At 56.6% G+C, this 27,209-nt stretch overlaps 1 protein-coding gene across 1 annotated transcript; it reads right to left on the bottom strand.

The window, feature by feature from the left end:
- Nucleotides 1-228: 228 nt before the first annotated feature.
- On the bottom strand, nt 229-27,209 carry LOC127037668 (uncharacterized). Its single transcript, XM_050929683.1, has 12 exons — nt 27,061-27,209; nt 24,432-24,581; nt 22,052-22,274; nt 19,157-19,233; nt 18,381-18,510; nt 17,835-17,990; nt 9,135-9,238; nt 6,287-6,439; nt 4,849-5,074; nt 2,950-3,029; nt 2,012-2,141; nt 229-835 (listed from the first exon to the last, which is right to left on the bottom strand). Exons 1-12 carry the CDS (start codon nt 27,119-27,121, stop codon nt 730-732), a joined length of 1,596 nt encoding a protein of 531 aa, XP_050785640.1. The 5' UTR covers nt 27,122-27,209; the 3' UTR covers nt 229-729.

Genomic DNA, 27,209 nt, shown 5'->3' with positions numbered 1-27,209 from the left:
ACTCTACAAGGAGATCCTTATTGTCTGGGTTGAGCCTGTCTGATCACACCGGACCATACGCAGTCCAGGCGGGCTAGCGCTCTCCCATGAGAAATGGTGCACCAAAATTGGTGGCACAGACATGGACCCCAGCGGACATCGGGGCAGCCAGGGAACGTGGCCAGCTGGATTCAGACATGGGCAGCGAGCAAGGGATTAGGAGTGGCCTTGCAGTCCGGAGAATGAGCCCTCTGCAGCCAGAGACCCACAGGGGGCCACTGCCCCCTGGGCTCAAGTACCACAGACTTGGAAATAACACTGGCCCCAGGCTACTGGGTTCTTGACACAGCGCCCGAGCCTAAGAGACTGACACCAACGTCAAATCTCCCCCAGGAGGTCAGGGGTGATTGGCGGATCAGCACTAGGAGGAGGACCAGGTTCTGAGTCTGCAGCTTGGGACTGGAGTATTTGGGTTTGGGGCTTGGGACTCAGCTCGGCTAACGAATGCCGCAGAGAGAGGAAGGGAGGGAGCAGAAACAGCCTGGCAGGAGCAGGGGGAAGGGCTCTCAGCTGATACTGGCACTATTACTGCGGAGAAGCGGGGGAGTTCCACCAGGATCACTGTCCCTAGGTCCCCGCCTCTCCCGGTGCTGTTCACGGCGCACACAGGCTGTGCCGGAGAGTCGGCCGAGGAGCTCCCGCATGATGGGATGGGGTTGTAGCAGGGGGTGGCTGTCTCGTGGGAGGGGCTCAGTTCTTGAAAGCAGGCTGGTCGTAGATATGGTGGGTGTTGTATCTCTTCACTGTCACTGGGTCCTGCTTGCCCATTATCTCCGCACTCTCGGAAATGTCCAAACTGCCAAAGGAAGGGGGACAGCAGATCAGGGCTCCACAGAGGGGCTCCAAAGGGGTGCTCCAGAGAGTGGGGAGGGGGGCGAACCTAAGCCACTGGGTCAGATACAGTCAGATCTCTGCCCACTGCTGCTGTGAGCGACTCCGTTACAAGTCAGTTTCTCTCCCCCCGACCCTTCTAATTATCCCCAGTTACTCCCTGGGCTGGGCTTCTTCGCTGAGCCCAAGAACTGGGACTCAGGGTATCTCTGCACAGGTTCAGAAGTGAATAAACACAGCACATGGGACAACCTTCCCAGGCCTATGGCGGGTTCTCCCCTTACAGTGAATTCAGTCCAGGTCTGAATCTCCATGAGAGCTTTAACATCCCAGCCAAGACCCGGCACCTCTCCCGGGCCCTTGCAGCCTGCACTGTTCTGGGGCAGGAGAGGAATTAATGAGGTGTGGCTCCAGAGCCAGGTGTGCTGAAATCAGAGCCACGCTGGCTGCGCTAACCACGGCAGACACATCTCTCCTCAGGGTGGGTCTAGCCTGCAGTCCTAGGGGGTGATTTACTCGAGCCAACTTTAATGGAGTTAGCTCTGGTCCTGGAGAAATAGTGCCCCAGAAGCACCAGCTTCAGTGCAGGGTGTGCGAACTGGATGGGAACCCTGGATAATTCCTGGCAGGACTAGCCTGCGCCGAGGCCCGTGCTGCCCTGGCCTCGCTGCTCCGATATCCAACAGGCTCAGATAGGAGAGCTCAAACTGCAAACACACCCTGTGACGAGAGAACCTAAGAGCGCAAGACACAAGGCGCTGCCCGGCAGATGCCTGATGAACCGAGGCCAGAGAAATACCTCCTTTGAAAAGGCCTGGAAAGTGAAACCTGTCCCTGGCCAAGCTCATTCTGCAGAAGCTCACCTGTTCAGGTACCCTCCTCCTTTGGTTCAGCTGCCCACTGCCCAGCACAGGGACCAGTCATGCTGGGACAATGTTTGTAGTGGGGGCGCTGAAGGCGGAAACCAGGCACTTAGGGTTATTGCTACTTCAAGCTGGTGACCTTCCCCTGCTATGGGAGTGTAGGGCTGGAGGGGGCTAGGAGAAGGATTGAGGGGGACTGAGAAATGGGAATGGAGGCCTCCCACAGTTCTGATCAGCACCGAGGCCCTGCCCACCCGCCCCCTGGATGTGGCACTCACCATCCATAGACCAGCGTGGCAATGAAGCAGGCCAGCAGGATAGCCAGGAGAATGGAGAGGATGGTGGTGATGACGATCATACCCGCGCTACGCCTTCCGGGCCAGGTGTCAATGCTGGCGGGGTCATTCACTGGAAAAGAGAGTGGGGGAAGGGGAAACAGTCACTGGCAGAGACCCCCCTGGGCTGGAGGGGAGAGAACTCCGAGCACATGAATAACTCTTCTAATGCCCCGGGTGTCATGGGACCAGTCATGTGCTTAAAGTTAAGAAGCAAACAGGGTGGCCTAGTGGATAAAGCACAGGACTGGGACTCAGGAGAGTTCTAGTCCCAGCTCTGTCCCTGACCTGTCGGGTGACCTTAGGCAAGTCATTTCACTGCCCTGGGCCTCAGTTTCCCCACCTGTAGAATAAGGAGCATGACACTAGCCTCCTTTGTGCAGGGCTTTGAGATCTGCTGGGGAAAAGCACTAGACATTGTAAGTCACCGGACCAGGGCCATAGAGATGAACGCAGACATGTCCCTTTCTAGCCATTTAGACTCTTCTGCGGCTCCGCTCCCAGCGGCGTCTGAGCCCTGACACTCACAACACCCCTGTGCGGCAGGGCCGGGCGATTATCCCCAGAGTTCAGGTGGGGATTGGGGCTCACAGAGGCTAAGTGAGTTGCCCACACATGGAGCCTGCGGCAGAGCTACGAACTGAGCCCAGCTGTTCCAAGTCACCATTCTCCCCCCTCTCCAGACACTCCTCTTTTTATGTGGCCGTCCCCCTCCACCCGCTTCCCACAAAACCTCTCTGGCATGGCCGATTGCCCAGGCCAAACGCGCCTCCCACCGGAACCTGCTAATGCTTCACTCTCTCCTTTCACTGCCGGCCTGGGGCAGTCAGAACCCTGGCGCCACCTGCATCTCCCGGGGACTGAGCTGTACGGGCAGTTACCTGTTTTCAGCGTGATGGGGGCTGACCACTTTGTCTCAGCCTTGGGGCCAGTCGCAGGACTCATCGCAAGGAACTTCACTCTGGGAAGAGAGAAAAGGGAAGAGGACATGGAAATGCACAGGCTGGGGGCTCACGGTCACAAGGGGGCGCGGGAAGCAGCTGGGGAGAGGGAAGGGGTGAGCCTGTGACAGGCTCTGTTCCCAGCAACGCCAACCCCAAGCCTGCAGAAATATCAAGAGATGGGGAGGGGTGGGAAATGAGCTTAAGAGGCCTGATTCTTAGCTGGCACAAACTGGCATCGCTCTCTCGAGGTCACTGGGGTTACCCCAGTTTGCACCAGCTCCAGATCTGCCCTTGTACCCCAGGAGGATCACCCATCCCTGTGGGCAATGAGGAGAGGTAGACGGAGGAATGCCCTGGGAACACGACGGGCCTAAAAGGCACCACTGATGCCCTCCACATAGCTCTGAAGTGACAGATCGGCTCTGGGCTGGCGCTGTGCAGAGGGGGATCCCCCTCTCCTCGCTGGAAGGGAGGTTCTATGGGATTTCACTCCAATACAGACAGCACAGACCCATAGAAATCACAGACCTTGGGAGTCATCTAGTCCAGTCCCCTGCACTCAAGGCAGGACTAAATATTATCTAGACCATCCCTTACAGGTGTTTGTCCAACCTGCTCTTAAAAATCTCCAATGATGGAGATTCCACAACCTCCCTGGGCAATTTATTCCAGTGTTTGACCACCCTGACAGGAAGTTTTTCCTAATGTCCAACCTAAACCACTCTGGCTGCAACTTAAGCCCATTGCTTCTTGTCCTGTCCTCAGAGGGTAAGACGAACAGTTTTTCTCCCTCCTCCTTGTAACAACCTTCTACGTATTTGAAAACTGTTATCCTGTCCCTTCTCAGTCTTCTCTTCTCCAGACTAAACAAACCGAGTTTTTAAAATTTTCCCTCATAGCTCATGTTTGAATCATTTTTGTTGCTCTTCTCTGGACTCTCTCCAATTTGTCCACATCTTTCCTGAAATGTGGCACCCAGAACTGGACACAATACTCCAGTTGAGGCCTAATCAGCGCGAGGTGGAGCAGAAGAATCACTTCTCATGTCTTGCTTACAACACTCCTGCTAATACAGCCCAGAATGTTTGCTTTTTTTTGCAACAGTGTTACACTGTTGACTCATATTTAGCTTGTGGTCCACTATGACCCCTAGATCCCCTTCTGCTATACTCCTTCCTAGGCAGCCATTTCCCATTTTGTATGTGTGCAACTGATTGTTCCTGCCTAAGTGCAGTACTTTGCATTTGTCCTTATTGAATTTCATCCTATTTACTTCAGAGCATTTCTCCAGTTTTTCCAGAGCATTTTGAATTTTAATCCTATCCTCCAAAGCACTTGCAAATCCTCCCATCTTGTTATCATCTGCAAACTTTATAAGTGTAGCTCTCTGCCATTATCTAAATCATTGATGAAGATATTGAAAGAACCGGACCCAGAACTGATCCCTGCGGGACCCCACTCGTTATGCCCTTCCGGCATGACTGTGAACCACTGATAACTACTCTCTGGGAGCAGTTTTCCAACCATTTCTGCACCCGTCTTATAGTAGCTCCATCTAGGTTGTATTTCCCTAGTTTGTTTATGAGACGATCATGCGAGATAGCATCAAAAGCTTTACTAAAGTCAAGATATACCACATCTACCACTTCCCCCTCATCCAGAAGGCTTGTTACCCTGTCAATGTGGAGTCATGTGTCAAATGTGGGGCTGGAAGGGGCTGCAAGGGGTCACATCCAGGCCATCCCCTGGCTCTGAGGCAGGACGAAGTGTACCTAGATCTCTTGTGCTGCCCTGGGATTAGCACATGAACACGACAGCCCAGCCACTGCAGCTCACCTGTAGGGCCCTGGGCCAGGCAGGGGGCCGTTGCAATCTGGTCTTGATCTGTCCAAAACGCACCCGGTTTCGTTCCCGACGCGCAGCACCGTGATCTGGCCCGAGCTCTTTTCACATGGGTAGTTTAAGGAGGAGGTGCCCATGGTCATGTAATTGGGGGTCTCTGGGAACTGCCAGAAGGGAGGGAGGCTTTGCAAGGAGGTGGGGTTGGTGAAATTGGATATCGCTGCAGGAACAACGGTGAAAAGCAAGTTAAACGCTTTACTCCTGATTTACAACAGTGCGAGAAAAGACCTCAATGGAGTCACTCCGGAGCGACACCCACATAAGCTAGGGGAGAATGAAGTCTTCGGACACCAATGGACTCTCTCCAGTTACGGAACAATACGGATCAAACTGGGCTCCAAAGTGTTGGAGGAGTGGCAGTAGAGAGGAGCCCCTGTTCCCTGCCTGGCCCAGATTCATGAGCAATCCCACCCTGTAGACCACTCAACATCTAGCCAGGTGGCAAGGACTTTCAGCCACTTCCCACCGGGGGGACTTGTCCCAGTGGGTTTAAGGCAAAAGCCTTGGTCTTCTAACCCCCTGAGCCATCCAGCCCTGAGAACGGCACACTCATTGCATGGAAAGGACATTTCCTTTTTTACACAACATAATTTATCTGTGGAACTCATTGCCACAGGAAATTATTGAGGCAGAGAGCCCAGTAAGGCCGGGGCAAAAATTGGCACCTGTAGGGACTCTAATGAGGGTGACACATGGAGAGAAAGCACCTGCTCTCCTAGCTTGATGCCCTTGCACAATGAAGTGCCTGCTCTGAAGCTACTGGCTCTGGCAGGGAACGGCTCAAATGCACAGATCTGCCCCAGAACCCTGGTGTTGTTGCTAAGAGCAGTCAGAGGCCACAGGGAAGCTCTCCTTCTATCAGCCAGAGTCTTGTCTGCGCCTCCAGCGACCTCACCTCCTCACCTCACTATTTGCCCTTCGGGAGTGGCTGATTCTTCCATGCAGTGCTCACAGGGAACACGCCACAGGCAGCTCTACGGGCCTGTGCCCCACCCGTCTGGCTCTGTCTGGACCTGCTGCATCTCTTCAGGCCAGCACATGCCTTCCCCTGCAGCCTGCGTGGTCCCTTCTGCAGGGACATCCCCAGTCTCCAATCAGAGGGAGCTGGCAGCAGGAGTACGGGCAGGATCTCTAGCCAACGAGGGCTCTGCGGGGCAGGGTGGAGAGGCCCGTTTCACCTGTCTGCCCATCGCCAGCCAGTCAGGACTCCCTGGCAGGGCCAGGCTTCCCAGTGCCTGCGCTGAGCTGTGGAGTGGGGGCCTGATACCCAGCGTACACTCAGTACAAAGCCCCTGGGCTATGTCAGTAGCCCCTGCAATCGCAGATCCTTCTGCTGAGCAAAGCGCGTCCCATGCGCAGGAATGACACCTACCGCTACTGAGGGAAACCACCAACCAGATCTCGTCGGTGTCGCTAACAGTGTTGTTGAAGACACAGCGGGGCTGCTCCAGGACAAAGGTGGAAGAAGTGATGTTCCCTTCCGGCGCCAGGGCAGCGATTGCAGGCTCACGTGGAATGGTGACGACTGCAGAAAGCCAAGGAGACAGACCATGAGTCGGAGCAGGCTCGTAGCCAGCCACTTACCTTCTACTCTCTGAGCTGGCAGGTCACCGTGGGGGCAGAAATGCAGCTGCAGAAATGCAGGAGCAAACCTCAAGATGTCTCTGAAACTCAGGCTGCTGCTGAACTGGGCTGGCGAGCTGATGACAGCAAGGGGGAGAGAGCATGGCCTAGTGAACAGAGCTCTGGAACTGAGGGGAGTTGGATTCTCTTCCCAGCTCTGACCTGCTGGGTGACCTTGGGCATGTCACTTCCCCTCTCTGTGCCTCACTTTCCTCATCTGCCAACTGGGGCTGAGGACACTGAACTCCTCTGTAAAGCGCTTTGAGGGCTAGGGATGAGAAGTGCTGGATGAGGGGAAGGTGTAATTATGACTTTCCCTCGGTGGCTGCAATATGTGCTCCAGGATCTAAAAATTTGGTTAAAAAAAAAAAGCAAACAAAGTCTCCAGGCCCTCCAGTTGCACAGAAAACATTCCAGCTGTGACCCAGACATGCAGTGATGCACTGCTGTCTGCCCAAGGCCTGGGCTTAGGGAAGGGATCCCCAACGCTGTGCCCTAAATGCCCCCACGTCCTGGCTGGCGCTCGAGCATCTGCCGAAATGCCTCAGAAATTCGGCAGCATTTCGGCAGCTACGCCTCTAGATGACGTCACTTGTCGGCGGCAAGTGACGTCATTGAGAGGCGTCGCCGCTGAAATGCTGCTGAAATTTGGCGGCATTTCGACGGATGCTCCACCGCCGCCACGGTCCTTCATCTGGCGCACACCAGACGAAAAGGTTGGGGACCACTGGCTAAGGGTGACCAGATGTCCCGATTGTATAGGGACAGTCCTGATTTTGGGGTCTTTTTCTTATATAGGCTCCTATTACCCCCACCCCGTCCAATTTTTCACATTTGATGTCCGATCACCCTACCTGGGCCACACACACACAAACTGCACCTAGAGTGGTTTCTAAATCAGTTGAATTACAACACTGACACGCTTCTTAACCTGGATGAAGAGTGACTATTATTGATATAGCTTCACGTGGAAACCAGACAGCTTAGAAACCAATTTAGTGGAATTGGTACAACTTGTGTTGCCCAGCCCTGAGTTTGCCATCAGCCTGAAACAGTGGCTCTGAGAGAGATGCAGACTGTCTCTATTAATTCCAATGGACTGTTCACTCTGAAGCCTAATGAAACTCAAGCATGCTACTGGGAGTGGGGGTCTCATCTGGCACCATTAGTAGGTGGAACTTGGCTTGTGGGTGGAGCTTGGGACAGTACCACCCAATTTTACCGATATTTCCCCCCTGCTAGTTTGACTGACTGCAGCAGCAGAACAAAATGGAGAAGGGTTACGAAGGTAGAAATCCCGCTCTCCAGCTGGATGGAATCAGCAGTAACTGCAATGAAGCTGGTGGCATTCAGCTGATGCAAGGGAAAAGACTATCAAGCTCAATTAGATTGTAAACTCTGGGGCAGGGACCACCTTTTCGTTTGGTGTTTGTACAGCACCTGGCACCTCGCTACTGATGCTGGGGGACTGGGAGGCATGATGCCAGAGCTCAGGAGGGGCACATGTACTTCAGGGCTGGGACCATGCTAGGGAACCCAGACAGCAAGTGTGAAAAATCAGGACAAGGGGTGGGGGGTAATAGGAGCCTATATAAGACAAAGCCCCAAATATCAGGACTGTCCCTATAAAATTGGGACATCTGGTCACTCTAGGCCATGCACACACCCAGAGAGGCAGCTAGATCGAGCCACGTGATCTCGGGTGAGTCCCTTTCCCTCCTGGCATCAGATTCCTCATCAGGAGCATGGGGATAGAACCAACCACCTCCGGGCATATGAGGAGGGCTAATCACAAAGGGATGACCAGTGCGTGAGTCAAGACCTTATCGTTAATGAACAGGAGGAACGTGCTGAGGGTGACCTGACAGCAAGTGTGAAAAATCGGGACGGGGTGGGGTTAATAGCTGCCTATCTAAGACAAAGCCCCGAATATCGGGACCATCCCTATAAAACTGGGATATCTGGTCACCCTAGACCTGCTCTCCCGGCAGAAACCCCCATCCCACCTCTCCAGCCAGGGGGCGATTTGCTTCCGATATGGCAGAACTTTGAGCCTTAGATGGATCCCTATAGAAGCACCCGTGGGTGCCTGACGCACTCTGAACTTGACTGTGTTCATACTAGCACCATATTCTGCAAACAGCGCCCCCCCCCCCCCCCGGATTGCCCCATGCTGCAATTTCCCAGCGTGGGTCCAATGACAGATGCCTGCGTCTGCCTGAGCCTGGCTGGCCGGGGCTCGGCTCGGGCCTCGTTCTGCGGTTTCAGCTGCTAACAGCGTGGCTGTGTGGATTAGACCTGCAGCTGTGCGCCAGGCACGGCTCAGGGAGGATTTAGCTCAGTAAACAGGCCCCAAGCCGAGCCGTCGCCTTGCTGCTTCTGAGCGCCTGGCTCCCATCCCCGATTGGTTACTTGCCCGCCTGCAACAGTGCTGCCTCGAGGAGAGGGCTGGTCGCCAACAGGGGTGGCAGGCCGGCTCAGCGTGAATGGATCCCTGCCCGGCAGTTCCAAGGCATTCCCAGCTCCATCCTTCAGAATCGCCCCTGCGTTGCCCTCCCCACCAGACTGCAGCACCAGGCAGCATCCCCAAGACTCACCTTGGCCTCTCATGGGGCAGGTGGTGGTGGACAGCAGGAGTAGTGCCAGCAGGAGGGGCATTCCGGTGGCAGCTGGTGGAACTGGGCTCTTGGCGGTTCGGCAGCTGGGGCGGTAGTGCCGAGAGGATCGCTGGCTGCACGGTCTCTGTGTCCCGGCCCCTGTGGGCCCCGCCTGTACCCTCCCCTCTCCTGGACACATGCATTCCTTTCTTCTCCTCCAAGAGCTGACTGACAGCAAACAGGTCAGGCCAGTTTCTTAGGGAGCATTTGCTGTGCATGAGTGCCCACCAGGCTTGGCAGCGCCAGGGACAGGGGCATCACTGGAGAGAGCTGTCCTGTATCGCCCTCCCTGGGCCAGCTCCCTGGGGGCACTGATCTAACATTGCATACAGAGATGGGAGCCTGGCTCGCCTTTTAACACCAGGCCAGTGTCATGGCCCCCTGCCCTGGCATCCCCAGGGAGTACTCAAGATGACCCTGGTTTGCTCCAGCATATCTCTCTCCTCTCTCCCTTCCTACCAGTTATGTAGCACCAGACTTCTCTCTGCCCTTCCAAACAATCTCCCCCCACACCTCTCTGCAGCTCCTGCCTCTCCAGCTCATCAGCACTCCAGCCCGAATCAAGCCTCAGCTGCAAACACAGACGGCCAGATTCTGATCTCTGTGACACTGGCACATACGTGAAGTAATTTCTTTCCCCTCAGTGCAGTTACTCCGGATTTAAACTGGTGTAACTCAGGGCTCGTCTACACTGCAGCTGCGCTGCTGTAGCACTTTAATGTAAACACTACCTTCCCTTGGCGTAGGTAATCCCCCTCCCCGAGAAGCGGTAGCTAGGTCGATGGAAGAATTCTTCCATCGACCTAGTGCTGTCTACACCAGGGGTTAGGTTGGCTTAACTCCAGCGCTGAGGGCTGTGGGTTTTTCACACTCCCGAGCGACATAGCTGGGTCAACCAGGCCTGCGAGCAGCAGCGCACAGAACCAGATTCTGATCTCCCTTACCCTGGGTAAATCCACTGCAGACGGCGCAGAACTGGGAAAGCGAGATCAGATTCCATCCTGATATGTCTGCCTTGTCTGTACCTCTTAATTTCTCTGCTCTTATTACATTGAATGCAGAGCAGAATTGAGGGGATACCATTTGCATAATAGATGAGAAGTCAGATTGCATTGTATTCCCCACCCGCAGGTGATCAAAATCAGCATCACTAGTGTCGTGAGCACGTTGGGTTGCCATGCACTGGACTGGCACAGGGTGGGGGCTTCATCCTTCCTTAATGGGCCATTGGCAGGGGTGTGATTCCACCAGGCATGGCGGACAGGGAATCAGCAGGAGCAGGAAGCAGGACTGGTGGGGAGGAAGGCAGCTCAGGAGGGTAACTCAGGATTGACCACAATCAAGTCAAGAGGAGTGGCTGACAAAAGAAACGGTGATTGATTGGAAGAGAAAAGCTAATGAGTGAGTTACAGCTACCTGATGTGGGATCAGTCACTCCATAAGAACGGCCCTACTGGGTCAGACCAAAGGTCCACCCCTCCCAGTATCCCGTCCTCCAACAGTGGCCCCTGCAGTCCAGTCCCTGGCCTCCGCAGTCTTTCCCTGGTGGCAGGTTGCCCCGTAGTTGAAGGGTTTCTTGCACAACCCTCTGAAGCAGGTGCTGCTGGTGACTGTCTGAGGCAGGATGCGGGAAGAAGCTGGCTGTTAGCTTCAAACTGACCCCCTCCAGCAAGCTCCCCCCCAGCCACACCCCTTGGCTCCTCCTCCAGCCTTTGTCCCTTTCCTGGGCCAGGGGGGCACCTGATCTCTTAGTTCTCCAATGCCTTCAGCTCACACCTTGCAGGAGAAGGGCTCAGGCTATCAGTTGCCAGGAGACAGGGTGTCAGCCATTCTCTGTGCAGACAGCATCACACTGGCCCACTGCTCTGCAACAACCACACACCCTTATCCCAGCCCCTAGATACTTAAGAAAGGCACAGGGGAAACTGAGGCACCCACAGTATTCAGAGAAAACATTAAGAACATTCCCACTTCGTCACAGGCTGCACCCAGTGCTTGCGTGACCCACGGCTGAGCGTTGGGGTCCCGCTCTGTGCCTGGGCTGCAGGGGATACGAGCAGCCCCTGCCTTTAGCTCTGGATGGCCCTGAAGAAGAGCTCTGGGTAAACTCCACAGCTTGTTTCTCTCACCAGCAGAAGCTGAGCCAGTAAAAGGCATTAGCACTGAATGCAATGAGACAAGGTGGGTGTGGTAGTTTCCCCCGTGCATTCCCCTGCTCGGGTCACTGAGCGTGTGAGCAAACCTGACAGGCATCTCCCTTGCCAGCCCATGGGGAATATGCACAGTGCCGGAGAGGGGAGGGACACTGCACCTGTCTGCAGTGGGCTGGGCTGCTCCAACTGCACCTGACTCAGCTGCTGTCATACCATGGGGAGGTAGAGCTACCTAGGGATGGCATGTGGCAGCACTGGCACCCTGCTCCCCCGCCCCGGGAGGGGAGCCCTGTGGCTGCTCCGATCTCTGCTTTGCTCCGGGCTAGCTCCAGCTCTGGGGCAGGGGGGAGCGGTGCCTTCCCCTGGGCTTACAGGACTGGAGCAGGTCTCCAGCCCTGGGAAGGATCAGGTTTGTATCGGTCACCGTCGATTTTGCCGCAGGCGCACACACAAACCGAGGAGAAGAGATTTCTGGTGCTGCTAATCGGAACGTGCCGCCAGGCAGAGCGAGACACCTGCTCCTGGAGTCCTTCTTGGGTTGACTTTGTAGCTTTCCACATGTGGTGCTGACCAATTGTGTTTTAAGGGTTTTTAATGCTTTAGCATCTCAGCGGCTGCTGCCGTTAAATCATTATTGTCTGAAACACACCATCCCCCGCTCCCGCCTGATCCTTGTCCCCTAATTTCCTGCAACTGGGAAAATTTGAAATCGATCAAAGTTGAAAAAAATGCTTGAAGATAAACATTGAGCTTATCTGCCTACCCATGTGGCTAGTGGCACAGTGCCCCTGGTTGCTTAGAGTAACTGGTCACCGACTAACAGTCAAACGAGCAGAGAGCAGCTAGAGATATACTCATTGGGGGACGCGTAGGACAGCTGGATTTATTAGAGGATTGCTGGTTAGGGCTACAGGCCAGGTGTGTGTGTGTGTACGTGTGTGTGTGTAAGAAGCTGAAGAATTTCTCCATGCCGGGGTAAGCCCCACTCATGACATGATCGCACCCCAGGCCCATGGAGCCTCTGCTCACAGGACAGACAGCTCCTGTCCCCCTCTCTACAGCTCAGGAAGAAAACAGAAGCTACTGCTCGCACCAGGCCAGGGTCATTGACCTGGTTTTACTGATGGGAAAAGAGAGGGGAAGGAACTTGCCACTGTCCCAGAGGGAGCCATGACCCCATCTCCTGATCTCCAGTCCCCATGCTCTACCCACTGCACACCACTGCCACCCGTGCTACTTGCACCATGCCCTGACCGCCCCATGGGCTGCCCGAGGCGGCAACCAGCAGGATTGTTCTGTTCTGAGAGATCCTCTCCCACCCCAATGTTCTGTACTGAGCGTTGCACAGAACAATGCTGAGCTGTCGCTTCCCCCGCCACCCGCTCCCCACTCTCCTGCTGCTCTCTGGGGCACACCTGGATTTTTACAATTCCTTCCCTTCTCTAGTCTGCAGCAGCCAACCCCACCTGTCCCTCAAAATGTCAGAGCTGGTCTCCTCCTCCATCCTCCTCTTTCACACACCCTTCCTTCCGCTCCACTCCCATCGCATCTCCCCTCTCCCCGCCCCAGGCCTTCCTGCCCCTCCCCAGCAGAAATGGCAGCAGGGAGAGGAGGGAGGTGTTTGTGCCAGGACCTGATCAGCAGAGTCTAGAGGCGCAGAATCTCAGGGACATTGTCCAAGAGGAAAGCAGAGGTGAAGGCTTTCCTAGAAAGGCCATGCAGCCATACCATGCCCTCTGCCCTGAGGGGAAAAGGCCATTGAATAACACTGAATTCCTGCGGATGAGACACGATGTGTTATTGCTCTTGCCCAGAGGTGGATTGGCCCAGCCAGTTGGGGTACCCCCATGCCCCGAATCGCTCAGCACTCCTGCTGGGGAGTGAGGGCTTGTCTCACTCTCCCCACCCACCTGGGAGTGAGGAAAGCCCCCATGCTCCAATCTCCAGCAGGAGCACTGGGTGGGGAGGTGGGGCAGGAGGGACTGCAGGCAGAAGGTTTGGGGGGGGCCCCACTCTGGCCCAGGGCCCCACAAACCCCTCATCCACCTCTGCTCTTGCCACACCACTAATACCACCCGGCTCTGTCCAGCAGCAGATCTGAAAGCGCTTACTTTTATCGTGGTTGTACAGAGGGGGAACCAAGATAAAGTGATTTGCCGAGGCCTATGCTCGAGCCACTAGGCCACACCGATGGCCCTCGAGCGTGTAAGATTTTGAGGAATCCACATGGCCACGGTTGAGTTCCAGATCAGCGTGTTACTAACTAGGTACTAGCTACAAATGTACAAAGCCTAGGGACACCCCCCTACTGTTGCTGTGTTAGGGGCTGGTGGCTTCCCTGCAGCAGACACTAGAAAAGGCACACTGCCCCGTTCCTGTCCATGACAACACTCCCCTCCTTACAGAACGGGGCCAGGACTTCATGAGACATGCTGGAAGCAAGATGGCTGGCCTGGGCACCTCTGAGGCTGGGGAAGAACAGGCACTGCCCTGGGCCGCACTAAACAGCACTGCGCAGGCTGATTCCAATGCACGCCGCACCGTCCCTTTGGATGAAAGGCACCGCATAAGTGCAAGAGCATGAAATGGCATCGCTGGCTGCGCACACGGTAATGGTACGTTTACTTGCAGTTATGCTGCTCAGCCACAAGATGGCACGGGGTGCTGCCTGGCATTCCTGATGGGGTATGGCGGGGCTGGTAACGCCCAGCCAGGCTGGGACGCGAGCTGCGTGGACCCTCTGGGCCTGTGGTGTCTCATCAGCTGTTCTGTAGAACAGCTCCCTCCTATGGCCCAAGGGCTGAGAGTCCCTGGACTGGGACCGCTGCGGAGGGCGCAAAGGATGACAGCGAGGCAGCGGGTCAAAAATGCAAACTACGGTTTACTTGGCTGGGCACTGATGAGTTGGAAAGAGAAATCCCCCTTCCCCCAGCAGGATATACAATAACCACAGGAGCTGAACCTCTCATGTCGGCCGGCCGGCCAGCTGGTCCCTGAGGCTGGCTTCCAATGGGGGAGGGGAGAGAGATTGGGCCCTGGTCCTTTATACAAGTTCTGAGGGTTGGAGGGGAAAGCATCTAAAGCCGCACCGCTGCTGGGCTGCTCCATCTCCTGGAGGGACCGCTCCCTCCTGCAGCCTGCTGAGCTGGGGGCCTGCTCCAGAGCCCAGTGACTTCCATGGGTGTTGGGGTGAGTCCCTGCTCCTCCCCTGGGGCCTGGCTGGGGTCCTGCGGGGCTGAAATCTTAGACTCCTAGGATAGATCTGGGAAGAGCAGGGGCGAGAGGGGGTTGGCTTGACCTCTTTCCTCAGCACTTGCTGGTCCGAGGGGTCCAGGGGCTGGCTCTGTTGCAGGGCTGCAGACTTTGGAAAGGGCTCCCGTCAGAGATCAGGCACCTCCCCGAAGCCACACTGACGTGAGCAGGGGTTGTGCACAGATCCCTGGGCTCTGGCCTCCCAGCACATGAAAGCACAGGTGCGCCAGGGCTCATGGTGGCCCAGCAAGGGCAGGGCTGTCATTCTAGCCTGAAGGCTTCTGCGTCAATTGCAGGTGGTGGGGAGGGTGCGGTGCTGAGGGGTCATTGTGTGTTCAGGTGCCAATCAGCCGACTCCACCTCTGGCTGGAATTTGCGTCTGTGACAGGATCGCGATTCTAGATCCAGGCCCAAGCTTCCCCGGCGCGCAGGAGGAGCGTGGCACGGGGCCCGGCCCTGCCCCATGTGAACCTGGAGCAGCATCATGTTCCCGCTGATAGGACAGAATGGGATCAGAGCAGGGGGGCTATTAGCCAGGGAGGGGATAGTCAAGGGCTTTTTAATCCCTCCAGCTCTGTAAATGGAGCTCGGCTCTCATCACAGGATTGCCCTGCCACTAGCTCCTCCAGTTATTTTGGCTTCATAAATAGGTCCAGGAGGTGAATAAAGCCTGCGAGAAACAAATGACCGAGGTGCCCTGAGCGTCACCCATGCCCAGCCCCATGCACCAGGCAGCTGCCTCTTGGAGTTAATAGAAATGACCCTTTGATTGGCAGGTGCAGAGGGCGTAGCCTGTGCTCCCCTTCTTCCCCAGCTGTTGCTCTGTGTCCTGTAAAGTCAGCCACAGGGAAGTGGGAGGAAGAAGGGCAGGTCAGGCCAGGCTAGATACCCCACACGGGGAGCATGGAGCCTCCCCTCTCCCAGGGCTGGGGACAGGGCCGGCTTTAGGCCGATTCGCCCGGTTCCTGGGAATCGGGCCCCACGCCTAAGAGGGCCCCGCACTTTAGGTGCCTTCTAAATTTTTTTCTTACCCCGGCTGCGGTCTGCTCCGGGGTCTTCCATGGCCCCGCTCCCCTGACCAAAGTGCCGGCGGGAGCGCAGCTGCCCTACAGCCCAGCTCTCTCAGCTGGAGCTCTGGCCAGAGCGCGACAAGCCCCATGCCCCCGGCTGGAGTTCCGGGCCCTTTAAATAGCCTCCAGAGCCTTAGGGTAGCAGGGGGTTCTGGGGGCTATTTAAAGGGCCAGGGCTCCAGCTGCCTCTGCCACCCCGGTCCTTTAAATAGCCGCCGGAGCCCCGCCGCCCCCATGCATTCCCCAGGGCTCCCATAGCTATTTAAAAGGTCCGGGGAGGGGTAGAAGCAGGGGAGCCCCGGGCCCTTTAAATAGCCCCCAGAGCCCTGGGATAGCGGGGGGCTTGGGGGCTATTTAAAGGGCCAGGGCTCCAACTGCCTCTGCTGCACCCCCTGTCCTGCCCACACCAGCCCCGCCCCCCGCTGCCTGCAGCCAGCTCTGCACCCCCTGCCCACAGCCAGCCCCTACCAAACCCCCTGCCCTGTCTCCAGCCAACCCCTGCCACACACCCCTGCCCGCACCAGCCCTGCATTGCCCGCCCTGCCCTGTCTCCAGCCAACCCCTGCTGCACCCCCCTGCCTGAAGCCAGCCAGTCCCATACTCCTGTCTCCAGCCCTGCCAACCCCTGCTGCACCCCCCTGTGGCCCTGCCTGAAGCCAGCCCACCCCACACTCCCCTGTCTCCAGCCAGCCCCGCACTCCTTGCCCTGCCTGCAGCCAGACCCTACCTCCAGTCAGCCCCTGTCCTGCCTTGAACCAGCTCCATGTCCACTGCTGCCCTGCTGTTCCCAGGCCAGTAACCTGCACACCTGCTTCAATGAGGGGGGCAGGAAGCAGCGGGGACCCACACATGTGCACACCCCCAGGGAGTGGCAGGGACCCACACATGTGAAACGGCAGTCATTAATAACCAATCAACAGCATATATGATGCAATGTACATAATACACAATTTTATTATTTATATAGTTATGGGAAGTAAATAATACATGGAAGAAGTGGAAGCCTTTTTTTTTTACACTTTTTTCTTTTTAAGTCATCCCTGCCAGGGTCCCGCTGAAAGTGTTCAAATTGGGCCCTGCACTTCCTAAAGCCGGCCCTGGCTGGGGATCCTAGAGCACCAGGGTGAGTGTGGGACGCTGGGCCCTGGGGTGTGTGACAAGGATGCTGGGGTTTGGAGCACGTAGGGGACATGGGGCAGCAGGGCATGCGATGGGGATGTTGGGGTTTGGGGAGTGTAGGGGACACTGGGGCCGGGGTATATAGGGGATGCTGGGCAGCAGGGCATGCAATGGGGACGCTGGGGGTTGGGGTACATATGGGATACTGGGGCTGGAGTATATAGGGGATGCTGGGCAGCAAGGTGCGTGATGAGGAGGCATGAGGTGCGTAGGAGATACTGGGGCTGAGGTATATAGGGGACGCTGGGCAGCAGGGTGTGTGATGGGGGACGCTGGAGGTTGGGGAGCGTAGGGGACACTAGGGCTGGGGTATATAGGGGCCCCCGGACCGCAGGGTGTGTGACGGAGATGCTGGAGGTTGGGGAGTGCAGGGGACACTGGGGCTGGGGTATATAGGGGATGCTGGGCAGCAGCGTGAGTGATGGGGAGGCATGGGGCCCAGGGTGCATAGGGGACATTGGGGCTGGGGTTTAAAGGGATTGCCAGCAGCAGGGTGGGTGATGGGGAGGGCATGGGATGCGTACAGGACACTGAGGCTGGGGCATCTAGGGGATGCTGGGCAGCAGGGTGCATGATGGCAGACGCTGGAGGTTGGGGAGTGTAGGGGACACTGGGGCTGGGGTATATAGAGGATGCTGGGCAGCGAGGTGAGTGATGGGGAGGCATGGGGCCCGGGGTGCATAGGGGACACTGGGGCTGAGGTTTAAAGGGATTGCCAGCAGCAGGGTGAGTGATGGGGAGGGCACGGGGTGCATACGGGACACTGGGGCTGGGGTATATAGAGGATACTGGCAGCAGGGTGCATGATGGGGAGGGCACAGGGTGCGTAGGGGACACTGGGGTTGAGGTATAGCGGATGCCGGCAGTAGGGTGTGTGAAGGGAAGGCATGGGGTGCGTACATGGGATGGCAGGCTTCAGGGGGTACCTGCGTGCTGACTGCTGAGCCCAGGACGATGGCCTGCGGGAAGCTCTGGGCTCCTATGGCGAAGCGGCTGGTGAGTGAGGCCGGGGCACATCGCTGGGGGGCTGGGGTGAAGCCTGAGATGGGGGGATGTGGTGGGTGTCGTACTCCCTCTCTCTGAAGGACCCGGCGCGTGGCTCCTCCAGGACTGCAGGCTCCTCTCGCCGCCAAAGCTTAAAGCTGTAAACAACCCACAGACATGCAGCTGGTGAGCAGCATGGCCCACGTGGCGCCAAAGCCGGCAGCTCGGTGGGCACAGCATCCAACCCTTCTCCCACAGCGCCTGGCAGCCTGGCTGCTTGGGGGCGGCGGGGGTGGCTGTGTCTACTCTAGCCCCATGCTGGGGGGGTGGGGGCATGGCCGGGGCACGCTAGCCCCACCCTGGCTGCTGTTCTATGACCCCAGGGTGCTGAGCAGAGAGGGTCGGTGCTGCGTGAGTGCCAGGTGGGGACGGCACATCCAGAGCCTTCCCACTGGCCTGGGCTCACAGCTTCCTGTCCCCCCAGGTCTAGCCCATCTCTGCTTCAAGGCTCAGCCGGGCTGCGCCTCCCTCTGGGCATCGGCACTCACCACTCGTAGGCGACTGTGCAGAGGAACAAGATCACCAGGACACCGATGAAGCTGGAGAGGATGGAGGTGATGACGACCATGGTGCCGCTGCGCCTGCCGGGCCAGGTGTCGATGGAGCGCGCCTTGCGACCTGAGGCACACGGCAGGGAAGCTTTCACCACAGGCATGGACGGGGTCGGGGACGGGATGGGAGGTGCTGGGAACGGTGGTGGGGACTGAAGGGATCCAGCAGGGAAGGGAGGAGAGAAAATAGGGGGAGGATGGCGGAAGCTGCGATTGTTTAGGGCCAGCTCCCTTAGTGCTGCTCAGACAGTCACTTCCCTCTCCTGGGTTTGTATGGGTGACCCAATGCCCTGGTAGCTTAGTGTCCGATCCCCAATAGAGAGCTGTAACGTAGCCTGGTCACTCAAGGCTTCTGACCGAGTGTCAGGCTGTAGGGCCTATAGGGAGATGCAAAACTGACTCACCCTGGCAATTAGACCAGGTGAGCCCAATTAACAACTCAGGAAGTTAAAAGACTGAGTATCTCTGAGCAGGGAGGGACAGGGAGCCTGCAAGGAGACACCCTGAAAACTGCCAGCTCTGGCTAGTATGTACCATCCCGTCTAACAAACCCCAGAAAGCGTGCAGAGGCTGAGTCAGGAACCCAAGCCCTTATGTGCTGCCTTGAGAGTGGGGGTGGGATCAGCCCCCTTTACAAGGCTTAAAGGAGACAAGAATCCTCCCCCAAGATGCTTACAATGAAAGACGCCCCTTCCCTCTTCTTCCAGGGTTACCTTGCTTCAGCATAATTTGTTGGGACCATCTTGTCTCTGCCTTGGACCCATTGGTATCCAGGATGAGAAATTTCACTCTGAAAGAGCGGGCAACAAAAGGAGAGAGAAAGTCAATGAAATCTGGCAGGGCTCCAGCCGCAAATGACAAAGCCACTTAGACCTACGATGCTTGGAGAGCAAAACTGACCCAACTTGTCACCAACAGATCGTGGGTCTGTCTGTCCATAGGTTGTCTCTAGACAGCTGGCCCAAGACACCTATCAATTGGATCTTCTGCTGGTACATCTCGATGTAACTCTACTGAATTCAGTGGCGCTATGGTGAATGACACCAGTAGAGGATCTGGCTCTTCCTCCTTGCCATCACCTTTACCCCGACTCCTAGTTTTTCAAGGCCGGAAGGGCCTATTCTGATCACGTAGCTGGACCTCCTGCAGAACCTTCCCCACTCATTCCCGGGTCGAGCCCCTAATTCCCACTTGTGCCATAGCGCACTTGTTAGAAAGCCATCCGCTCTGGCCTTAGAGACTTCAGAGATGGAGACTGCCCCGGGTCCCACGGTCGGTTGGTCCAGTGGTTAATTACCTTCACTATTAAATACTTATGCCTTATTCCTAGTCTGAATTCATTGAGTCTCAGCTCCCAGACAGTGGATCTTATTTGAACTTTCTCCGCTAGATTAAAGACCCCCCAAAGCAGATGTCCAGTATTATTAGCCTTTGGTATCTCAGGACCTAGGTACGACAGCGATCGGCAGGTGCACTGTATGCTAAGAGGGACACTCAGACTGTTGTGGTTAAGGATACAATTTAGTCACGGAGGTCACAGATTCTGTGACTTTACCGGACCTCCCTGACTTTGGCTTCAGCTGTCAGCAGTGGGGACGGAGGGCTGGAGCTGTATGCCCCTCCCCCCTGGGAGTGGGACTTGGGCTGTCAGTCCCCCCACCACCCGGGATGGGGCTTGGGCTCTTAGCTCCCCCCTCCAGGGTCCAGCTGTCATTCCCCCTCCCCGCTAGCTCTCTCTTTCCCGTCTTATGGCCAGGGCCGGCTCCAGGCACCAGCCGACCAAGCACGCGCCTGGGGCGGCACCTTGGGGTGGGACAGCGTGGCACTCAGCTTTCTTTTTTCTTTTTCTTTTTTTTTTGCTTCGTCGGGGCAGTGCTGGAGGGATTTCTTTTTGTCTCGGTGGCGCGGTGCTCGGGGGGCGGGGCTTTGGGTGGTGCAGTGCTTGGGGGGCGCGGCTTGGCACGGCACTCAGAGAGGGGTGGGGGTTTGGCGTGGTGCTTGGGGGAATGGGGGCTTGGCGCAGTGCTGGGGGGGCGGGGTCTTCAAGTGGCACGGCCCTGGAGGGGGCGGGGGCTTGCGCAGCGCTTGGGAGGCAGGGCTTCTGGCAGCGTGGTGCTCGGGAGGGTGGGGGTTTTGGCAGTGCAGCACTGGGGGGGTTCAGTGGTGCGGCACTCGTGGGGCGGGTACAGCAGTGCGGTGTTCTTCTTTTTTGCTTGGGGCGGCAAAATAGTTAGAGCCAGCCCTGCTTATGGCTCCAATTAATTTTTGTTTATTGCCCATGACATTTACGAAAAATAACAGTGACAAAATCTTAACCTTATTGACAGTGTATGGACTCAAAGTCCCCCTTAAGTGGGAGGGATTGGTTAAAGAATACAGCTCCTGACTAGAGACACAAACACGTTGCAACACAGCTCAAATTCCAGCATGGTTACCCTTGTTTACCAAGGACCACACCCTGCCTGCAAGTGCATGGAGCACAGGGAGACATCTAGTGGCTGAATGTTATTCTGCAAGTAACCTATCCTCACACAGCATGAGGAACTATTTCTGAAGTAGAAGAGAGGTTTGTTCTCTATCTTTCTATGTCTGTAGAAACCTCCAAAATGCAAAGCCCTCTAGTGCCAGCAAATTTCCTGGGTGAGATCCTGCCCTGAGACACACCTGCACAGCCCCACTGAAGTCAACAGGCTGGAAGGATGGATACTAAAGGCAGAATCCAACCCAATTCTCCTCTCAGGTAGCCAGCACAGGGGTCTTCTCTGGTTGCTTTCCTGGTGATGCCCCTTTCCCCAGCACCATGTGGGATTAGATATCTGCAAACCACTCCGCCTGCCATGCTCAGGAGTTAGCTGGTGTCTAGCTGGAGAGTAACGCTTCAGAAATAAGGGGAGAAAGCGAGAACGGAAGACTAGTGAGAAGAGAGAAGGAATGCCTTTTTCCTGAGCGGCAGGTGAGGAAGAGCATCAAGACTGCGAGGATGGCAGAAATGAACATGCTGGGGCACGTCTCGTTAAAGAGCCGGTAATTAAAAAAAGGCAACTGAGTGGCTGGAGTGGAAGGAGGTGGCAGAGCCAGGCCTGTGATCTAGGAACTAGGATTGAACTTCCTTGCACCCCAGCCAGCCCAGCTGCAGAGAGTGGGTTAAAAAGAACCAGGAGCCTCCTTAGCAAATGCATGTGCTGGAATCGGTGCGCGAGTGAATTTTAGACTGGGAAAGAGCAAGCTTTGATGGTGTGAAGCTTGCTGGGGTGCTGCACTGATTGGAGGAGACAGAAAGCCAGAGAGGGTGGGAATGGGACGGGGGAGTTAACATTAAAGAGATTGAATTTATCAAGAATCTCTTTGGGGCAGGGACCATCTGTCTATCCTGTATCTGTACAGCACCTTGCACAGTGGGGCCCTGGTTCAGGACAGTGGTTCCTAGGTGCTACTGCAAATACAGGTGATAATAAACCTCTAATCTCTAACTATATGGGACTGTCTCCTCCTGCTGCCATCAGCGTGAGCCTGCTGCCTGCCCAGGCGTTACTCCTGATTTCCGCTGTGTGAGGGAGAAGGCAGCCAGGCCCCTATCTGCTGGGCTGCCTGGGCTCAGACCGTCATACCTGTAAGGACCAGGATGAGGCAGGGGTCCGTTGCAGTACTCCAGGCTGCCGTCATCTTTGCAGGTGGTGTCACTGCCAACCCGGAGCACGCTAGCGGCACTGTTTTCAGCACATGGGTAGGAGGCTAGGGAAGTCTTCAGCGTCATGTAATGGAGAGCGGTCAACAGCTTCTGGTAGGGAGGGATTCGGATCTTTGAGGTTGGATTTTTGAAATGGGATGTGACTGTGGATGAAAGAGAAAAGAGTGTTACCAGATTAGGGCTGGGCTGGTGGTCAAGGTACTTGACTTGGGAGATGGTCGTTCCATTCCCAGCTCTGCCACTGACTCCCAGGCTGACCCTGGGCAAATCACTTAATCCCACAGTGCCTTAGTTTCCCCATATGTAAATCCTTCGTCATGTCACAGATGTGCTGGGAAGCTAAATCCATTGGTGCTGAGTGGCACAGATGCTGTGGAGATAGGGAGCCTAGAAAAGCCCCTAAATACACTGAAAAAATCTGCACCCCAAACCCCAGAAGTATAGAAAGGCACAGGTTCGGAATGGGGGTTGTTTTGGGGCAGACCCCTGACTGCTAAGGTCATTGCTTGAGCAAACTCAGCATCCCCCTGTGGCTGTGAATAAGGATGAAGCTTGGGTTTATCTGCACTGAAAGCACAAGCTGCTGCTCCTTGGGCCAGCATAGGATCTACATTAGCGAGAGCAGCGTTAGAGTGTGTGACCTGAACAGGGGTCTGGCTTCACTGCAGAGTTAACTGCGAGGCTAACCCGGGTGCTCAGATCCAGGGGCTGATCACCGGAGTTAACTCTGCAGCGAAGACCTTCCCTAGATCTGACTGTCTGCTCGGTGGGTGGGGACCGTGTTCAGCCCAGCTGCTGCATTACTGGCTGTCTTGCCAATGACTCCAATGGCCAGCGCCTCAGGGCCTAAGTGTACGTGTCGCAGTGTGAACGGACGCACGAGGGATGGCCCACAGGCTGGTATTCTCCTGCTGCGAGTGCCTGCCCCAGCAATAATTCCGCCCCGTGCACACCAGGAACCAAAATCGCGAGAGTGGCCTGGGGATGGCATATCGCCAGGTCATGTGCAGTGAAACCCTTGTGCCCAAAGCCTGCGGGTCCCAGCGAGAGTGCTGCCACGCCGGGACAGAGAGAAGTGCGTCACATCGGGCACGGAGAACAGGCTAACGCTGCAACCAGCGCTGATTTGCCGCAGAGACACATGCTGCTGGGCTGAAATGCACAGGACGTTTGCGATTTCCCAGTGCTGGGGAATGGGCAAGACACTGCCTCTACACTGCAGAGTCGTCTTCTGTCAGCCTAGCTGCGTCTACACTGCATTGGCACAGGGACAGTGGTTTTTCCACAGAGGCAGCACAGCTAGGCCGGGATCCGTTTTAAGGGCAGACCAGGCTTTATTCTACAAACACAGAGCGCCCTCGTGGAAATGGGGCAGTGGGTGATGAACGTGAGATCACTATCAGCCAGACTGGCTGGGTTAGGCATCCAGAGGATTCTTGCTCCCCTAGGAATGCTGGCAGGTGGTTAGCTTCTCGATCTGCAGTGGGATTGTTTCAAAGGGCTGGGTAAAGTGATCTAGTCATAAAGAGCTGTTGTCCTCATGCTCAGATATGAGCAATCCAAAGTCATGCTCCAGGGCATAAGGTGAGGGCTGCAGGAGCATTTCCCCTCCATTCCCAGCCTTGCGCAGTTGGCTAGGTGCATAATGGAGCAGGTGTTCTCCTGAAGCCGCAGCTAGAGGCAAGATACTAAACCTGAAGGACCGGCGGCCTGATCCGGTGTGACAAACCCCACATTCCTAGGAATCTCTAGAGCCCAGCCTAAAATTTCATGCAAACACGGATTTCTCTGAACTTATTTAAATTAGGGGCCAGGGTGTCCTTTGGCTCTCTGTACCGCTTGGCTGGGCACAGTGCAGCTCATTTGGATGGCAGCTTTCCACCCTCCCTGACTCTAGCCTGGACAGAGGATCTTATGTAGCTTCCTGCTAGCTCAGGCCTCAAAGAATTGAGGCAGCCAAGTTCAGAGGTTGCTTCTGAAAATGAGAGCCTCCGGGACTAGCCCAAGGCTGCAGAGTGACTCAGTTGCAGAGCCAGGACTAAAACACAGGCCCCCTAGTGCCGGGCTCTGACCCCGTTGCCTTTACTAGGGCAGGGAGTCACCCAGCGTAGTTGCACATTGGCGACGCTTAGAGAGGAGACACAGCCCTACAATCTCCCAAGTGAGCCGGAGGAAGGACAAGCCAGAAGGGGAATAGAGGTGGTTGTGAACTTCCTCCTCAGACAGTGCCATATCGGGGCTAGCAAAGGCTGTTGTAGGCAGAGAGAAAGGTGCCTGGCGGGGTCTGGAGCCACACGTACCGTTAGTGAAGGCGACGACCAGCCAGATGTCATCGGTGCTGTTCACGTACTGATCGAAGATGCAGATGGGCTGGTCCAGCGTGAAGGTGGTAGCGGTGAGCTTCCCTTCCAGCGACTTGGCAGTGATCTGGGGCGTGTAGGGGACCATCTCTGGAGAAACAAACACACAGAGTGAGGCCACGAGGCGCGGGGCGGATACGGGGCCCAGCAGAGAGAGGGGCGGTGAACCCACCGTTTCTCATTTCCCGCTGATAGCAGGTGTTCCCCAGCATTGTCACCAGGCTGACGGGCCCACGGCAGTGGTGACCATGGCGCGAGCATTGCTGGACCAGCCGTTCAGCCTCCACACCCTGGGGGCCAGATTCTGAGCTCAGCTGCATCAGTGTAAATCTGGAGTAACCCCCCTCAAATGAGTGTGAGGCAGCTGGTGAGCTGTGACAGCTGCTTACCCTGCTGCCCAGGATGGGCTCGGGGTTCTATTGGGCTCCCTTTGGTCCCTCCTCTCGCACGCCACCTGCCCCGCTTTGGAGCAGTGTAACAGAGCCAAATCTGGCCCTCTGTCTCCCAGCAGAGACCACCCGCCAGGGCACTCGTTAATAGTTCCAGTCGTCGTGCCCATTTCACACAGGCGACCAACGAGGCTGTTGGCTCTTATCAGCTCAGTTCACTGCTGACCTGGAGTGGACCTGAATCCGTGTCCGAGATGAGAAAGGCTCAGTCGCACCCACCAGTACCCTCGCGTGTCCCTCAGCACGAGTCACAAAGGGACTGGACGTGGCTCTGGATCACAATCAGATCCAGCGTTATCATACTTAGTGCTGAGGAATCTAAGACAAAGCACAAAGCTTCTGGGCCCAAGCCCGGGCCTCTGATCGCGAGCTGGATTCCCTGAATGGACCCTACTGGCATCTGGGGCCTGCTCCTCAGCTGGCGTCATTTGGCTACCGGGGTAAATGGGCACTGCTCCTTTGACTTCCCTGGAGTGACCCAGATTTACACCAGCTGAGGATCTGGCCCAATGTGATGGATGCCCCCCTCAGCACTGGAAAGAGGTTCCTGTAGACCAGCTAAACTCAGTCCCTTAGAGCAGTGGGAATCCGGAGTCAAGCCAGATTCACACTGGTTTAGCTGAACTAAGTTCCACCCCCCCACCATATGAAATTAGAGCAGCCTGTGTCGGGGAGAACTGGGGGGCCCGATGAGAGAAGGCAGCTGGCTGCCATCCTGCAAGGCACAGGGAAGTCCCCGTTCTCATGGGCACGGCAGCTGGTGATGTCGTGTGGCATCAGTACTGATGCAGCACCCTGCCTGCCCCTGGGGGGCAGTGTCGCCCCGACCTGGTGTGATGTTGTGACTCGAACCCAGCCACGTCGTGACGCAGCAACACAATAGCACCAGCGGGTCACTGTGCCCTGCTGGGCAAACACAAACCCACGCCAGGAGCGCTGTCCCTGCTGATATGCTCAGCACATTGCGGTCCGCGGGCCCAGGACTTCTGTGCTGGCCTGGCCGCCTGGACCCAGCTCCCCTGGTGGTTCTGTCAGTGTGGTAGCACCTGGGAGCCCCGCTGCCCCACGGAGCTCACCTGCTTTGGCACAACGTGGGCAGCACCAGCTTCTGGGATCACATGCCCCCCTCAGGCATGAAGAGGCCTGAGAGGGCAATTCAGCCTCCGCAGCCCAGCCAGCTCCGTGGCCTCTCTGCTGCAGCTGACCACAAAGGACTATTTGGTGACAGGGGCAGCGGGGAACTGGACTGAGTCTGCAGGCTGGCACCAAATCGCCGCTCGAGGCAGCAGCTGTCAGTCGTTCCCACAATGGGCTGGCTCAGAAGCCACATGCCTGAGGGGCAAGGCTCTATCCCCATCGCCATCCAAGCGAGAGACCCAACTCCTGCTCAGGCTACGCTGAGGGACCATGCCTGGGACAAGGCCCCTGTTCCCCCTCGCCAAGGGAAAGCCCTGGTGGGAGCCAGCCCAGCTTCATCCTGAAGCCGGGGCTGCCTTCCCCAGCAGGTAACTGCCCCAGACTGCAGATAATGAACTCGCCAAGTGTCTGATTGCTCCAAACGCCTTGGAGGTCAAGGGCCCCCCCCAGTGGGCTTTGGCTCAGGCCCCAAACTGCTTCCCAACAGCAGTCTGAGCTCCCAATACACGCAGGGGGGTTAGATTCCCCCCGCCAAAGACCGTCTGGGGAAGAGAAGACTCCCAGATTCTCTCCCTCTGCTAAGTATTTAGGGGAAGAGACGCTTCGACTCCACAGCTTTCCCCTCCTCACCCATTCATCCCACGGCTTCTCCCTTCCTCTCCCCACCCCATAGCATCCCTCCCCATCCACCCACCCCATAGCGTCCCTCCCCACCCTTCCGCCCCATCAGATCCCCCTCTCAGCCCATTCACCCCACAGCTTCTCCCTTCCTCTCCTGACCCCAGAGTGTCCTTCCTCACCCATCCATTCCCAAACCTCCCCTTCTCTGCCCATTCACTTCATAGCATCCCTCCCCAACCTCCCCATAGCTTCCCTCTCCCTCCACCCACCCCATCGCTCTCCCTTCCCTCCCCATCCACGTGCACCTCCCCAGAGGGCAGCACCACCAGCCCACTCTCCCCTGTTATAGTCAAAAGATTCACCTAGGACCCTGCCCGCGCAGAGCCCAGTCAGCACCACCAGCAGCAGCAGCGGTAGCTCCATCGCAGCCGAGGACAGCCTGGCTTCTCTGTCTGTGGCTTGGTCTGACTTGGAGCACGCAGCTGGGACAGCAAGGTCTCCTGTGCCTCGC

Source organism: Gopherus flavomarginatus, chromosome 19 (genome assembly GCF_025201925.1).
Source record: "Gopherus flavomarginatus isolate rGopFla2 chromosome 19, rGopFla2.mat.asm, whole genome shotgun sequence".
Classification (NCBI taxonomy): domain Eukaryota; kingdom Metazoa; phylum Chordata; order Testudines; family Testudinidae; genus Gopherus; species Gopherus flavomarginatus.
Note: the sequence above shows the minus strand (reverse complement) of the source record. Positions and strands in the feature narration are given on the sequence as shown.